Below are 18,336 nucleotides of genomic sequence, written 5' to 3' on the forward strand. Positions count from 1 at the left end.
TCAGAGCCATCTGTGTTGTTTTTCCGTAGATACTTATGTGACAAAGTTTTTTTTTTTTGTGAAAGGCAATTCACCCTAAAAGGAGTGCTTTGTGATGATGAAGTTCTAACATCAAGTTTTTAAAGCTTTCACTTATTTTTTAAGGTTCTAACATCACTTTGAACCTTTTGCAATTGCCATTTTGTTTGTATCTATCAGTGTTCGTCACTTTAGTTAGAAACGGTTCTAAAATCGCCTTAAAATGTTCTGAGGTTTTAAAGTTTGCAAAGACGATTTCTCATAAACTATATAACATTTTCTGATTTTGAGGTCCAGTCTTGTGTAAAGTGTTTTAGTTTAACATATAGATCTGTCATCCCATCGTTCCCATGCTACAGATACTATTTAATTTTTCTACTAAACACAGTTGTAATTAAAGCTATATTATTAAATTACAAAATAAAGTTTTAAATCACATTCATTTTTATTTATTAAATTGCTTTGATACATGCTATTGATATTACAAAGCGAAACGTCTTCTTACATAGTATTTTGTATAGGAGTTAATTTCTTACATTTATGACTTGCCTCTTTTTTTATTTCTTACAGCTAACCTTAAACTAACTCAATCAAGTCAAATAGCTATCAACTCTTTTACGTGATATGAAAGCTTGCTCGATGCAAAGCTTTGTACATATTTATGATATTATTATGTATTAACATAAATGTACTTGTTTTTTTACCTTTTTTACAGCTACTGTTAGAGACATTTATTGTACACTGGACTCCCTCTTTACACGGTTTCGAAATAACATATTTCTTGCGTGTACTCTACTACTCAGCATGTACTACGCGCAAAGAGTATGCGGAAAGCAAGGCAGGAAGTGCAGTCAGTTATTCGTTGAGCAGATTCCTTCAATTGAATTTACTTTTATACAAGAACCCATTCACCATTATTTTTTAATTTTAGTATATGTAATTATTTGCGCCGTATTGTATGGAATGTATCCATCGTATAAAAATGGATTCCAGTGTATTTCAATTGTTAACACACCGTTTGTTTTATCGATATAGTATTCGATACAATAAGGCTTCAAATATATTATTATAATATGAAGAGTATATATGGATTAAAAATAATTTTAAGGATACATTTTTTTGCGGTTTTTTTTTATATTTTGTGCATAATAACTAGTGTACATTTATTATTCACATATTTTCTAAGCAGTAAGAAACTACAGTAGAAAATCAATTATTTGGATTAATGGGGAAAAATGGAGTCTTAACCCCCCGGGTCTGGACAAATAAATATCATGTCATCAAATATTTCCGCACAACAATTAATTTCAAATAGATTAGCTGTTTTTTTTAATGTATTCCAAATAGAAGTACTATTTTTGAAAGCAGATGAAAGAATCTTTCAGATTTTAATAATGCAAATTAACAAATGCAATTAAAAAATATTAATATTTTGAATGATAAACTAATGTTTAAGACACAAGATTTTTTTATGCATAACCAAAAAAACAATAACATATTATTTTTAAGCACTAATTATTAGTCTGAAACACTTGATGAGAATTGAAACCACAGCCTTTTCATTGCCAGTCAGGTGCTCTAACAATTGCGGTATATCGGCTTATTCCAAACCCGCCAAATTATTCAATATATACTGGTATTTTTAATTCAACGATTATTGCTTATACCCGTCAGAAGCGTGTATTTTTTCTCGGAAGATTTTTTCAATTTATATAGTTGTTTCAGTCTTATAATTATTGCTAAAAATAATTGGTTAGAAATATTATACCTAAATTTAATTTAATTTTTTATTTAAAGATAAAGCATACATAGGTACTCATGATAGAATGAGTTTTATGGGGAAGTATCATTTGGTGACTGATATGTGACCCGAGGGGTTAATTACAATTGTAATTATATGCTTATTAGAAATAATGCTGTGACATTCTCTGAATTCCAATATTTAACAACAATGGTATCTTTTCTGTGGTAACACCACTTTATTGGTTAAAAGGCTAACAGTTACTCAACATTTGCAACAAAAAAATATAGCATCTACTGTACTGGAAAATGATTTGTATAGTAGTCCCAGAGTAGTTGCACGTATGTCATCGCCGATCGTCCTCTTCCTTCTCACTTGTCTTGTGTGATAACAAAAAAGACAGAAGATACTTGAACGATGACATCACTACGATCTTTCTCTGGGACTACTAAAAAGAAAACTTATCAATAGATAATTTTAATTAAATTGTATTTAAGCAAGAAAAAGTACATAATAAGATGCACAAAATCTCACAAAGGTCACCGAGTTATTCAGAAAGGACTCTCTATGTATGTTTTTAAGGCCCAGTTGTTTTGCAGAAATTCAAATGTAACATCGCCATTCCGCGCCATTTTGTTTTTTTGACATTTGAAAAGTCCTCGTCAAACACTGATTCTAGGTGTGTTTCAACTTTCTATTGAATTGTAATAAGCTGACAAGCTTGACAAGATAAAATTTGTCCTTTTCTGTTGATCACAGTTTGTTCAAAAGCTGAAATGGACTTCCATTCTGCGTTTAACTAAAAACGATCAGTTATAAAAATTTGTCATTTTATACACTTTTGTTTTCGGAAATGAATCCAAGTCTTGAAAGCGAAAATTAACCCACTCTCCGACGTCCGATCGATCTGAAACTTGACAGGTAGACTCGTTGCCGATGACAATGTATTCCATCAACTTTTGGTGGCACTCATGTACACAAACACACATTTTTTCTGAAATTGGCTGACACTATGTTAAAAAATTTACAACAGCTTAATATACAAAATAAATGTCTGTAGGTTCCATCTAATTAAGATTTGGCTTATTTGTTAGGTTTTTCTTCGTTAATTTTTCATGAACAATATTATTATCAGGTTAATTGAATTCTTTTTTTATTCATTCAGTACACCTTTCAACCGTCAAAAAAACAAAATGACCCTAAATGGCCATTTGTCTAAATGGATTTTGTCAAGTTGGTAATTTCTGTGAAACAGCTGTGCCTAAGAGTTGAGTTGTAATACATGCTTCTATATATTGTGCTATATATTAAAGAAACTTAATTATGTAATCATTACAGACCCAAATTTAATTTATAATTATAATAATAATTGCTTGAAAAAGTAAATATGTATAAATTTGTAGTGTATCTACTTTTCAGAAGTTAAACTAACTAATTTTAACATCTTTCTCAGTGCATAAAATCAAGTTTCGTACTTATAATTATATATATTTTGATAACTTATCTCAATAAGAATTTGGACGGTGTTCTGAAATTATTATTTTTCTATACCCTGCCACTCTGTTCACTAAAGATCGATTAAAAGTAAGGTAATATAATAAATTGGCAAACATTGTGTAGGAATTAAAATTAAGTTCGTGGGTGTATTGGTCGGCTTCTAAAAGCAAAGAAGAAACCACCCATGAGTACTTATTATTAATATCAATCTTTATAATAAATAAGCTTTGGTTTGGTAACAGTGACAATCACAATATGAATCTCATTTCAGATTAGTATACCATCGAAGTGAAAGAGGGATATTAAGAAAATGATAGCTGCAACGAATAACTTGGATTGTTTGAAGTTTGGGCTGTTGCTTCCTTTCCCAGGGCGGTCGTCTTCTCCCCGTTGACGGTGCGAATACCCGTCCATGGAGTTGTCGAAGTAGCCGTTTCGCTCTGTGTTGTAGAGGACTGTCCTGTCTCCGATGGGCTGCAAAGGCCTAAAATTGTGTGTGATGCGACCGTGGTCAGAGCGTAATCGGCGGAATGCGTCAATCTGTAAGGCCATGTACATAGATCAGTTTATTATTCATTTGCTTCCTAAGAAACATGTATATTGTGATATCCTAGATCATAGTTTAAGAGGTTATTCATAGGTGGCACTGGTAACAGTAGAGCTGTCGATAATGCAGGGATGGAGAAGTAGATAAATAAGATTGGGAGCTCAAGGTCAGGGCCCAGAATCATTTCTACCGTCTGCTGTTTATGGACTCTGGCCTAATGGCTATCCAAGCTCGTTTATAATCTAACACTAAATAAAAGTCCAAACTTTTTGGTTGATCCTTGAGTTTTTATTTAAAGAGTTGTGAGATATCCCGAAGTTACAACAAATTGGCGCAGCCTTATCAAAGAATTTTACGCAGCCATGTTTTTGAGAGGCTACAAGCGAGATCCAAAGTTTCGCCGTAACAATAATCATCTGTCTGGCAAAAATTTCAAATCCACTCAACCCACCGCAGTTTACTCATTGCCTAGAAGGAAGGAGGGGAAGAGTTAAATTAAAAGCTACAGACGAAATGAGTACACTCAATCTCTTGTCGATAACCTGGTGGGTAGATTGAATGGCTAGCAGTTAAACGGATTGAGGTCGATACTTGCAGCGGTATGAAGTACTCTCTTTTCAACACCAGTTATTCTTTGTAAAAAGTCCACTTGGTTTATAGCTTCATTTATTGAATATATAAAAACTATGGTTACCCCCTTCTTTAGCCACCGTGTTGGACAGCGTTAGTGTCCATCAGCTTAAGAAGGAGAAAGTGCAACACGGCATAATAACCCAAAAATTAATCATGATAGTACTTTTGGCCGTAAATATCTCAAATAATATCTTGTGGTCACCTGTTCATGAGATAGTCTGATAGGTTGCTCGTAGTCAATCCATGTTACAACTTCAGAGCACGGCGGTGTTGTCAGGGAGCCATTATAAGTGAAGTAGTGGTCCAAGTCATAGGAGACAAGATCAAGGAGGCTGATGGGAGCAGGGAGAGGCATCGAGGAGTGTGGCTCTGTCACATTGGCTAGCGCAGCTGTCACCAGGTCATAGCCGGGGTGCCTGTATCTGTCCAACTGAAAATAATATCATACCTTTTGAAAAGAGGAATCGTTTGAACACTAAAAAACAAAAGTTCATCGAATTCAATGCTGAATAAAAAGCATCATCTGTGCTGTAATTCTAGGATACCTCTAGCTGCCTGTAAGAAATTTTTCCAGTCCTTCTTCCGACAGATGAGGCTTTGGTTCCACCTATGTTTAGGTCATGTCTTATCATGTGGGCTTTTGACATTTACTTTTCATTTAGTCGACAAATGGAAAATAATTGTATAGGATGTTTAGTTGTACCATCTATATTATGTAGGTAGATACTTACTTCAAAGAAGAACGCTAGTACAGCTAAGCCATCTGTATGTTCCAAAGCATTCATGGAATCACCATATTCTTTCTTGAAAAACACCATGTGCAGCTCCATAGGAAATCTGTAATTTGAAATGTTGTTTATAATAAGCACCTACTGCAAAATATCAATTTTACAAAGACATCAAGAAAACTATCATTGATAATTAGTACCCCACACAGGTTTACTAGGGCCTGTTTAATCTTTGAGGATGCTGTGTGGAATCTTAGAGTGTATAGAGGGTATTTTTAAAGAAAGGATGTAGTGAACCTGTCGAATTTGAAAACCCGAAAGACGGCAAATTGTTTTACAGAGTCCTTTACATGTGATCGCACGTAAACGACTCTGAAATAAAAAAGAGTAAGAAATGTGGGCATGTTTGTGATCCAAAAGTCTTACTATTCTTTTCTTAAACTTCACTACCTTAAACGGTGTTACATCATTATGAAAATTTCATTTCGATCAAATGGGCTTGCGATACCTATATGATGTCAGGCAGGAAGTGTGCTCTTAATGGGGTAGATCCAACAGTAAGTCTTTGGTGAAATTGGTGTCAATTCAGAACTACATGGAAGGAGTTTCTAGTGTGTTTATCATGATCTATTCAGTGCAAATTAATATGGGACAACATTTGAGATTTTTTTTTTTTTTTTTTTTTTTTTTTTTTTGTTATTTGTTTTTGGGGTGTTATGCCGTGTTGCGCTAACTCCTTCTTTAGCCAACGTTTCGGACAGCATTGCAGTGTCCATCATCAGGGCAGATGTGTTATTGTTATTATAATAACACATCTGCCCTGATGATGGACACTGCAATGCTGTCCGAAACGTTGGCTAAAGAAGGAGTTAGCGCAACACGGCATAACACCCCAAAAACAAATAACAAAAATACTTTTGGCCGTGAAAATCTTAAATCATATTTAACATTTGAGATGTTTTCAACTGTATACCGGGAGGAAGAGAGCTTTAAATAGAGGCGGTATTGCGTACTAACATCTCATCGTAACATGTCCCATCAGTAGCACGCAATAAGCGGTGTGCGCGGATTCATTAATTTCTGGTCATTCAGCATTCATGTCAGCGGGTTCATTGGAGGTCAATGGGGATAGAAAAGTGGAACCAATTTTTTCCCTTCTTGTCTCATTTGAATATCAATGCCGGTGGGTACTGAAGGCATCAATGACCCTACTATTTCAGAGCACTGTCGACTTATATACAAGTATAACAAAGGCATCATCCCCCCATAACAGCTTAATGTATAAGTTTTTCAGATATTGCAGTAGCTATTAGGTATATAGTGAATGGCTTATTTCTGACAGGAAGGGAGACAGGTGTTTGTTTGTTTGTTCGCTCACCCCCGACTGTTGATCTTGTCCTCGCTGCCCACAGTGTCGTTGTCCCCCCAGTGGAAGTGCATCTGGCTGAAGGTGTACTCGCCCATGAGGGGGCCTTGGCTGATTTGGGGTGGGTCGTAGTTCTCCACTTTCAGCATCACTGCAAACAAATATGGGTAAATATTTACCTACGACTACCGTTTTTACTACTACGAAAAATTGCCCCTTTAATAACGCCTGCTCGCGTCCCCTTTAGAGTTATATCCCAGTTTCCAAGTAGTTTGTGGGCTACGCTAGGTTTGTATAGACTGGTTTGTGATTTAATTCTACCTAATCCAACCTAACCTAACATGTACGTAATATTTTCTCAAACGGTAGTCGTAGGTAAATAATTACCCAAATATGTACCACTAAATTATTTTAAACCTTCTAAACATGTTTGTATTGCTATGTAATTCATTTTATCTTCACTAAAAACATTACATTTAAACAAATGACACCTTAAACGAATACTTGAATTAAATACACTTGTTTTTTTTTTTTTTTTTTTTTTCCATTATTTCTGGCTTTCACCCTTCAAGGGTGTTCTTGGCCATCATTTAAAATTATTGAGAAAGGTGTATTGAAAGGTGAATTTAAATATTAATTTTATTTAAATAGGCAAATTTCAAAATTATAATGAAAATTGGAGTCGAGTTCAGACTTAAAAGAGATGAAATGTTGAATGGAGGGGAGGCAATTTTAGTTAAGGCTTGATAGAAGAGAGGATATTTGTTTAGAGAGGGACAACCAAAAAATATGTGATCTAAAGTTCCCACTTCTAGACCACAGAATGTACAATCTGGGGAGTCAAGGACGTGAATTTTAAAAAGATGGGAAGGAACGGAACAATGACCGATCCTCATTCGAATGAGTGAAGAAATTTCTTTTTTGGAAAAATGAGGGAATTGCTGAAACCACGGTTTTGATGGTATAGTCCTTTGTATTGAGGCATAGCAGGCTCCCTTGGATTGACTAGCAATGTGCCAATACTCTGACCAAACATTGCGGGATCTTTCTTTGATGATGGAAAAAATGTCAGATAAGGGAATGTGGTTTACGAGGGTAACAACAGGGTTGGACGCTCCTTGTTTTGCCAAGGCATCCGCAATATCATTACCCATGATACCAACATGTCCAGGAATCCAAATCAGGGTTACAGATTTACCAGAGCTTTGAATGGATGCTATCATCACTCGAATAAGGCATACAAAATGATCATCAGGATGAAGAAGAGGACTGGATTTAAGTTTTTGGAGGGAACTGAGAGAGTCAGAGAGAACGAGGGAATGTTCAAAATTATTTTTGATTATATATTTGAGAGATTCTATTATTGCAATGCACTCAGCTGAAAATATTGAAAATTGATTTGAAATTGAATGAAATATTCTATCATTAGAATTATTGTGGTAAACGTTAATACCTATACCACAGTTAGGAGAGTCGGGAGATTTGGATCCATCAGTAAATAAAAGAGAAAAGTTGGGCCATTTAGATAAAATAATGTCATTGAACATATTATTGACAGTTCGGGCCGGGAGATTGGAATGACTTTTAAAGATTCCGATCCCTTCTAATATTGTTGGGGATAGGGTGACGTGACTATATTTTAGTTTGTATAAGGGAAGTAGATCATTTTGGATGATGTGGAGCTCTGAGAGAGACTTAAAATTTTTACAGATGTCAGGAATAGGTTTAGTTGAAGCTCTGATTGTAGATGAATGGTTTGAGTCAATGAACAAAGAGACGCTGGGGATAACCTGATGACATTTAGAATTTAAACATTTAAGAACAAATTTGTCAGCAAATAGTTGACGCCTTAAATAAAGAGGAGGATCAGAACATTCTACTTGAAGGGAATTGATGGGTGACGATTGCATCGCTCCAGTTATTATTCGCAAAGATTTAGATTGAATTTTGTCTAATTTATTCAGTACATTTTTTGAGGCAGTACTAAAAAGTGGGCAGGCATAGTCGAGATGGCTTCGAATAAGTGCATTGTAAAGCAACTTAATGCAAGTAGGGTGAGCTCCCCACCAAACGCCAGATAATGATCTGATGATATTTAAATTTTTTTCGCATTTAGTAACTAAATTATTAATATGGGAAGACCATTTAAGTTTCCTATCAAATGTTACTCCCAAAAATTTTACTTCAGAAGCGTTGGAGATTGGAGAATTTTTAAATAAAATTTGAACGGGGGGGTTTTTATGGCGGTTTGAGAAGGTGACACACTGAGTCTTTTGGATTGAAAGTTCAAGACCATGTAACGTGAGCCATGTGCAAAGGGCATTCATGGCTTCGTTAAGATATTTGACGGCAAGAGGGATGATTTTGGATGATAAGAAGAAAGCTATGTCATCTGCGAACTCGATAATTTTTATTTGTGGGGGAATAGTGACATGCATATCATATGTGTATATATTATACAGTAAGGGGGACAATACATCGCCTTGTGGTAAACCCTTCCAAATAGACCTACTTTGAGGAGAAATATCTGGAAGTTCAATGAAAATTTTTCTATCTAGAAATAGATTAATAATTGATTGGACAAACATGGGGGGAAGGCCAAGGCCTAGAAGTTTTTTTTTCAGGATTGGGATGGAAACATTGTCAAAGGCGCCTTCTATATCTATAAAGACGGCAAGACAAACTTCCTGTTTAGAAATTGATAAATTAATATCAGTGCTGATGATGGCAAGGTTATCCTGAGTGGATTTTTTTTTCCTAAATCCAAATTGAGATGGAGAGAGAAGCTGTTTACTCTCGACAAAAAATTCTAATCGGTTTTTAATTAATTTTTCATAAAGTTTACTGAGGGTGGATGAAAGAGCGATTGGCCTGTAGTTGGATCCAAAATTTGGAGATTTGTTTGTTTTTAAAATAGGGATGATTATTTGAGAACTCCAGTCATCAGGCATTATACCAGTCTGGAAGATTTTATTTAAGATGCTTAAGAAGTGGTTTAGAACATTATCATTACTATTTTTGATTATGCTGTAAGGTATACCATCTCTGCCTGGAGATGAGTCCTTGACTGTTGATAAACCATTTTTTAGCTCAATTAAGGTGAATGGAGAGTCTAGCCAATGATTAGACATGGGAGTATTATAGATGGGCGTTATTTCATCTAAGTTAGGAACAGAAGGGGGGGCAATTTTGTCCAAGAATTCATCTATCCATTTAGAATGAGACGCTCGAGGAGATGGTGAACTGAAGGAGGATCGAAATCTTCGGATCATAGACCAAACTTCCGAAATTGGAGTGTTCGGAGATACTGAACTGCAAAAGTTGTACCACCCGGATCTTTTTTTTGACCTCAATACCCTTTTGGCATTGGATTCAGCGTTTTTGTATATAAGATAGTTCTCCATAGTCATATTGTAACGATAGGAAAGAGATTTAGCTTTCCGAATTCTTACTACTTTGGAACATTCCTCATCCCACCAGGGAGTTGGAGGGAGTTTTTTGAGAGATTTAGTTTTAGGGGGAGGATTTGATTTATTTATTGCAGTTATGAGCATTGATTTGAAGTTATTATAATCATCTTTGACGGAAAATATATCGGTGGCGGGTGAATTTAGTAGGAACTTGTCCATATGAGAGTTAAATTCATCCCATTTGGTGTGTTTCGTTTTAATCTTTGTCGAAATATGAGACTTGTCTGATTGGAAAGAAGTTTGATAAGTAATGATGATCGGGAAATGATCACTGGAGCAAGGGTCGGGGGACACCACCCACGAGGAGAGAGAAGCCAGACTAGTAGAACATATCGAGAGATCCACTGCACTGGGGTTTGTGCTGGGGCGTGAGATCCTAGTAGGAGATCCGTCATTCAAAAGGAAAAGGTTGGATTGATCTAGGAAATCCATCACACTTCGACCATCTCGGTCGGAGAAAGCAGAACCCCAGACGGGGGAATGGGCATTAAAATCGCCTAATATAAAGAAAGGAGGGCTTAGTTGACTTACAATTTGCAACCAAGTTTGTTTATTGAAGTGGGCTGTTGGGGGAAGATAGACTGAAATAAAGGATGTGTCCTTTATTTTAGCTGCAACCATTTGGAAGTCAGCATTGGGGGGTTTGATATTATTTATTGGGGAAAATGATATGGATTTTTTAATAAAAAGGGCAGCACCGCCGCCCGAACCTTCCGGGCGATCGTCGCGGAGACAGGAATACCCTCCCACATTAAAGTGGGTGGATGGAGTAAACCAAGTCTCCGAGATAGCAGCCAAAGAAATAAAGTTGGAATTTAATAGGTTAAGGAGATCAGATTTGTTAGAAATAGCACTTCGGCTATTCCACTGAAGTATTCTGACATCCTGAAGAGCCATTTTGAATAAATGATTTTAATGTGGAAATAATAGTAGCAGCGTTGGACGGTAGATTAGTTTGAGAAGAAATAAGGTCAATTAGAAGAATAATAAGAGTTTGGATAAATGAAGAATTGTCTTGGGAGAGTTTTTCAGAAAGTTTAAGAGAGTTCATTGAGGACGGATTATAATTATTTGCACACCCATTTGTGGCATTTGAAAGAGGTGAACCATTGGGATTTAAGAGCAGTGAGTTGTGTTGTTGCTGATCGTATCCAGGAGCCGGTTTAGAGATAGCGTTTTTGTATGTGAATTTAGTTGAACGAGAAGAAGTTGTTGTAGTGGAGGGAAGAGGGTTGGATGAGGAGTTGCTGGATAAAGCCTCAGCAAATGATTTTTTGACAGGCGGGAATAATTTAGAAGCCTGCAGAAAAGACAAGTTCTCAGAGGCCATAGAAATTTTAATATTTTTTTGGCGAGATTGTTCTGGGCAAGATGTGTTGATAGCTGTATGTGAGCCTGAGCAGTTAAAACATTTAGGTGAGGAGGAAGAAGGACATTGGTCAGCTGCGTGGTTTTCTCCACATTTAAAACATCTGGGTTGAGATCTGCATGCAGCTTTGGTATGACCAAAACGACAGCAATTGAAACATTGAGTGGTGGGATATGTATACATTTCAACTGGTAATGAGTTGAAGAATAAATATATATGGGAGGGAAGAGATTGACCTTCAAAGGTGATAACAACAGATTGGGAGGGCTTCCAGGTAATTATACCCTCAGAGGAGTCCTTGTAATTTAGCCTCCTGGCTTTTATGGGATTGCCAATGTGTTGGGGGGTTGAAAGTGAAGACAGAATTTCTTGGATGGACAGATCGGTCGAGATACCTCTGACCAGGCCCATGCGAGTGACATTGAAAGTAGGGATATATGCCTTGAACTTTGAATTAGATGAAATGAAGATATTTTTGATGAAACTGTTGGCAGCTGACCCTGAGAGGAATTCGACGGAGATTCGGAAGCGACCCTCGGCTTTTACACCTCCAGGTTTGATTGAAAGATTCTTGCTATTTGATAGGAATTTGCCAAATTCAAGAGGGTGGATGGTTTTTCCTTGCTCAGTTTTTTGGGCGTATGCTATGAATGGGCCACGGGAATGAGGAGAATAAAAGTTTGTTGGAGGAAGTTGAGAAAGTGCTGGTGGGGACAGTGAAGTCGAAGGCGAGTCAAGTTTTATTGGGGAAGAAGGAGTAAATTTCCTTTTTTTGGTAGAAGTCAAGATGACAGAATCACTGTCAGAAATTTCTACATTTTCCCCGTCTGGGGGGTCTGGAGAGGGATCTGGGGGCTTTGTAGGGGGTCCAGGAGGGAAATCTTCCTCCATTATTCACAACAGTAAACAACTACAATAATAGTATGAAAAATGACAGAAGTAAAAAAGTTTATAAATATCTGGAAATCAGCAGCGAAAAGTGACTCCTGGAAGATCAGGAGGGAGAAGAAACCTCAAGGCACAACACACTACACTTTTTTTTTGCCAGAAAACAAAAAAGAATGGTAAAAAATTAATTTTAGATAGAGCAAAACAAAACAACTGATGACAGCCAAATGTTATTGTTGCAATCCAATACACTTGTTTCTATTTGTATATTTTAACCGTTGAATAGAGAATGGAATTTTATTTACTTTTTGTGAATTGGGTGTTAGAAATAGGATGAATTATCATCTTTGTATTTTCTGTGTATATTAACTTTCAAAGTTTTTTTAAAATTTTTAATTTTAAACCTTTTAACAGCAGCAGCTCTTGCGATTTTTGGCATGTTATGGCAAGTTTACATAAACGTTTTAAGCGATCGCTTGTCATAGTGTACCAATTTTATAGAACCTATAAATATGGGATAAACGGCTAAATCTTCATTGGCTTTAAACCCGCAGAAAGCAGTTCATTCGTTTCCATATTAATATTTTGAGGAATGGTATTAATTAAATAATATGAAAAAATTTATATAAATAAATATATACATATATATTTCTAAAGTCGAATGAGCAGATATCATGGATGCGTTTCAAGAGACATAAAGTGTCATGCCAATATATCGGCACACCCATAGAATCTATCCAAATTTCAATGAAAAAATGTGCCACTGACTTGATACCTTTTGCTTCTAGACCATTTAGCACGCGGTCTATCTCTGTCTGAAATTGTTTATCGCCATCCCATATGAAATTCGTAATCATGGTGAAACACACTTTTGTTCGGAAATACAGGCCCAAATTGGACGTATATTTGGATCACGAAACACGCCTACAAGGCTCTTCTTGTGTTATTCTTTAATCTATGATAGTAATATACAGAATATTCGGGGGTAAAGTGCACTAACTTCGGGAGATGATGCTACGTGATGGTAGAAGTAAAAAACCAAAATTCCTACTTTTTTCCCATCCTAAAATATTTTTCCATCGAAGAATATTTATTTTCCCATACAAACAATTCAATTTTTTTGACCTAAAAACTACCTTAAAACGTTCGAAAAAGTTATTCTTTATTGACATACCACACTTCAGGGGTTAAATTGTATTTTCGTATTAAGCGAGCGCAAGAACCAATCCCAAAGACAACATGTTTTAATGAGGAAAATCGAATATTTAGTTTGAAATCACGTATGTTTTTTTAGTGTTCGGTAATTTTTATTCTGATGGGTTCCCTATTTGCTAAAAATAAAATCGTACGTTTGCGGTTCCCCAATTTAATCAATAAACAAAATTTTAATGGCACTATCAAATCGTAGTAGGTGCCTATTAATGTGCATTTGCAATGCACCTGAAGTATTCCGTCTGCATCCCAAATTACCTTTATTATATCGCTTGGTATCGGTCACTCGTGAATGCATTCACATCGAGAGTGGAATACCGTTAAACAATATACAGAGCATAAATCAACTTCTATATCGGGCTTTTTGTATTAAATAAATTTGTCCTTAAAAACCATAGATATGCCAATATATAGACAGTAAAATTCTCATTCTGAGCCTACTTATTGTACTTTACACCAATGAAAAATTTTGAAAGTTTATTCCATAGATTTTCAGAGTTTTTCATTGGTGGATATAGTTAGGCAAACATATGACGTCACAATATTTTGGTTCCAATTTTCGATCGGAGTGATACCCCCCTGATACATTATGCAGTTCCGAATTAAATCACTTACTCAAAGTAAACGAGAAATTTAAAAAATATCGTGAGTACTTTTCCCGTAGGTTCCTACCGTGGTGGTTTGGTAAACAATTTAATTTGTTTACAAATTTTTTTATTAGTGAGAAAACACAGATATTCATAGACAGCAATTAACAAGACGATATAAAACATTAAGCGGAATATTCGCCTGTACCCTAATTATTTTTCACAGATTTACATAAGCAAATATATAAATAAACCTTCACAAATGCGTTTCAAATAAATTTAAGGAAAAAATATATATAAGATCGATGTAATTTGGATAAAAGAGAGAAAGAACACAGTATCTATATATTTATGTATCTACTTATTCATTTTCTTCATGTTAACAGTTATGCACTAATAGTTAATATAATTAATCCCTTTAAACACGAGTGTTAGTCCCGTAGTAAGCATGTAAATGCGAATGTTAGAGGGAGCGCGCAAATATTAAAAAAATGATAATAATTTAGCAAAAATGGTAAAGATATTTAACAAAACACGTCTCGTTTGAAATGGAGCAAAAATCTCTGAACAAATTCTTTAGTTGCATTTAAAGATACACTGTGAATTTTTTCATGCCTATAACATATTAAATATTAGAACAAAACGTGTTTTATTCTGTTATAATAATTTTCGGTGGTTACATTGCGATTTTTTTCTGTCGTTTTGTCAAAACAAATGAATAGATATTATCTTAAAAAATAACATATATTTTTTTGGAACTTAAAAACTTTACGAGAAACTTGATATAAATCGGTAGAAATTAGGGGCTTGAAACAATTCTTCTGATTGAATCGATTGCCTAAGAATCGCCCTGTTAACAATATTACAAACAATTGAAACATCACGCAAAACACAGGACCGGACAACTATTAATTATCGTACAGTAGTTATATACCTACTGATGTATGGCAAACCGCTCTGCTTATCGGTAAATCCAGACCGGCCTCAAGGTGAATGGGTATATTATGATATAAATCAAGGCTGCCCAACCTTTTTAACAGTTGGGCCAAATTGACGATTTTGAATCACTGGCGGGCCACTGAATACCTGACGGTTCCTATTTCCATGGGGGGGGGGGAGGTTGTTAGAGAATTTCTATAAAACATAATTCCTCACAAAAAAAAATCAAAATGAGTGCTCCCCAGGAACTACACAGGAAAAAAAATTCCGCGCACCCAAAAACATCATATGTGATTCCCCACAACAATTTTTCGAATTCCATGAGGGGGGGGGGGGGGGTGGCTACAAGATTCCATTTCGGACGCAAAAGATACTATATCAAAACCGGTGTATTTTTGTTTAAAGAGTAAGTTCAACAGGTTAGATTTTTTTGTCGCTGATTCTCGGTCTGAGTAGACCAAATAGCGATAAATCGCCTTCGTTGGCAACACTGGTGACCGCGCGCAAGCGGCATTGTTTGTTTTAAACCAGGCCCGCGACACTTTTTCAAATTGGCGGATTGGCGGGTTTTTTGAAAATGGTTCACGCGGGCCACTTATAATTCGTTCGCGGGCCACATTATGGCCCGCGGGCCTGGGGTTGGGCAGCCTTGATATAAATCAATGATTAACAATAAAACACGTCAGGCAGGTACCTAGCTCTCGATATCCATTGACTGGAAGTGACCTAACTATTGAATAGGGTAACTCGGGTGAGGCCGCAATATTAGAGTAAGTATTGTGTCATCACGATACGATTTCTCGTTTGCCGAACCCGTTTTCCACTGTGGAAGCTTCTGACTTTACCAAAACTTTTAAATTGCCTCCAAAAAGGCAGTAAACTCGGTACCTATGTAGAATAAAAATAGTTGACGAATCTCAATACGAAAAAAATTATATTCGTTTGAATTCTATATTTTATAGGGCATTTTCATTGTATCGTTTTTTTTCTAAACTTTATTATAAAACATCGACTTTTCTCTACTTTGCATAAATATAATATGCACGTATTATACAGGATTTTCCAATAAGAGGTGTTATTTTGAAATTCAATCGTAAAATATCAATGGTTTCGTTGCCTGTGTTGCACGTAGCGCCGTCTTGTTGAAAGTAAAGGTTGTTCAGATCAATACCATCCAATTCCGGCCATAAAAAATCATTAATCATCTCTCGATAGCGCAATCCATTCACCGTAACTGTTGCTTCAGCCTCATTTTCTAAAAAGTAAGTCCCAAGCCGGACCATAAACCACACCAAACAGTCACACGTTGAGGATAGAGAGAGTTTTTAACAATAACTCTTGGGTTTTCCGAGCCCCATATGCGACAATTTTGCTTGTTGACGAAGCCACCGAGGTGGAAATGGGCCTCATCACTCAAGATGATTTGCATTTGATTCACTCAAGTGAATTTTAATAATTTCAATGCGTTTTTGAACCGTGTATCATTCCATTTTTATTAATGGCGTAGTTTATACTTGTCAAATGTCAAAAAACGACAGCTTCAAAAGTAACATCTACCGAAATAGCGGGCTATTCAAAATAACACCTCCTATTGGAAAACCCTGTAGTATATATATGTGACAGTAAAAACACTATTGAAAATTCGGTACGTAGTTTAGAAGAACTAAGCGCACAAACGAATAGCGACTTTATTTTATACTATTTAGAGATTTGCAAATCCGAAAGAATGTTTCAGAAACATTCAAGGTAGTCCTAGTATGAGAACAAAATACAGTTATCTAAAATGCAAATTGGATATCGCGATTCCATAGTAGTAGTTGTGAAAATATCTCTTTCATTACTGCCTGAAAAGTGGCATGGTTCTGAGAACAACCTTCACCCAGAGTACTCAACAATTCGATTGTTGAAAAAACTATTGAATTAGCGTGATGAAAGTAATAGTCCAGATTCTAAATAATACGAATTTACACCTAATAAGTACCTACCTATCTTAGAGAATATTTCCCATGCTACAAAATAATTTATCTATGCTATCTTGAAAGTGAAGTATCTGAACTGTCCTCAATGCAAAGAGATAGAACATCAGATAATGTATACGTACCTACTTAAATGCACCACGACAGTTGCACGAGACCATTACGAATAACTAGGCCCAAAGCTATTTAACGATTTACCTGTTGTAATAAAAATCGAGAAAAGATATTCCAAATTTAAAAACTGCAATGTTACATTTTATCAACAAAACCAACAGACTGATTGAAATTTTACCGATGATTTTCAGTTATATTATTTCTCTGTTGCTATTTTCTATTTTTTTTAATTTTATTTAAATACCGCACAATAGTCCCAATTGCTCCCAACCGTCTGGAGCCAGTAAGACAATGGCATTTTCAATCGGGGTATGTTTTGAGGCTGAATGTAGTGGGGAGGGGAATAAGACGGGGAAGAGGAAGGTAAGGGAGTACCTGGCTATTCAGATCTGGTCACCAAACACGGCTAAAGCCATTTCAAGCAACGTTTCAATTCTGAATGGTGATCTTATACCAGGGCGATACTGATGGAATCTTCCACTCTGGAACGTGCCGCAAGTATATGCATTTTCACTGATTTTGTCATCTAATGACTAGATGTACCTACTATTTTTAAGGGTGGCCGGATAAATCGTCACAATGATAATTCATCGCATCTTTAAAAAGTTATATAAAGTCATGGAAAGTGATGAAACAAAAAATTTATTAACTGGGTTAAGTAGGTTAGGTTAGGTTAAAATAAAATATTTCATCGTTTCTAATGAGTACTTTTTAAAAGTGTGTTGAATTGTCACTGTGTTGAGTTATCATGGAACCATTTTTAAACAATTATATACGTACAAGTATTAAATTTTAATTTATTTAAACAATAATATTAACTCTGGCAATTCTGATAAGACAGTGTATTAACGTAGTTAGTTCGCTCTCTCCCAACTACCAACTGTCAACTTGTAAAGACTCTATAATCTCTATATTCCTTATAATAAATGTAATATTATTTATAACAGAGCATAATTGGAGCTGCATAATCATCCACACACTTAACTTACAATATTTATAACTTACGATAATTCAGTCGGTAGATCTTAATAAGCATGTTGTGATATCATTATTCATCAGTTACATTCTTCTCTAACTAACACTCTTCAAACTTACCGACTTATCTATGGTTATTATTTATACAACAAATTACGAATTAAGTGAATGAAAAATATATACAAATGAGGCGTGAAAATCGCACATGTTTTTATTATTTTTCAATGTTGAAAATTGTGTATATTTAATAATTTTTCAATAATCGATCCAGCCAAA

The 18,336-nt window shown here is 35.5% G+C and overlaps 1 protein-coding gene across 1 annotated transcript in view; it reads right to left on the reverse strand.

Annotated features, from left to right (window-relative positions):
- Nucleotides 1-1,699: 1,699 nt before the first annotated feature.
- Nucleotides 1,700-18,336, reverse strand: part of CAH6 (Carbonic anhydrase 6) — a 104,127-nt gene continuing 87,490 nt past the window's right edge. Inside the window, exons 4-7 of the mRNA XM_089632926.1 lie at nt 6,543-6,681; nt 5,168-5,273; nt 4,639-4,866; nt 1,700-3,796 (exon numbers count right to left, since the gene is read on the reverse strand). Of these exons, the coding sequence (XP_089489052.1) occupies nt 3,524-3,796; nt 4,639-4,866; nt 5,168-5,273; nt 6,543-6,681 (746 nt within the window). The 3' untranslated portion in view covers nt 1,700-3,523. The remainder of the gene's footprint in view (nt 3,797-4,638; nt 4,867-5,167; nt 5,274-6,542; nt 6,682-18,336) is intronic.

This window comes from Hesperophylax consimilis, chromosome 6 (genome assembly GCF_061612785.1).
Source record: "Hesperophylax consimilis isolate HC1 chromosome 6, BYU_Hcon_1.0, whole genome shotgun sequence".
Classification (NCBI taxonomy): domain Eukaryota; kingdom Metazoa; phylum Arthropoda; class Insecta; order Trichoptera; family Limnephilidae; genus Hesperophylax; species Hesperophylax consimilis.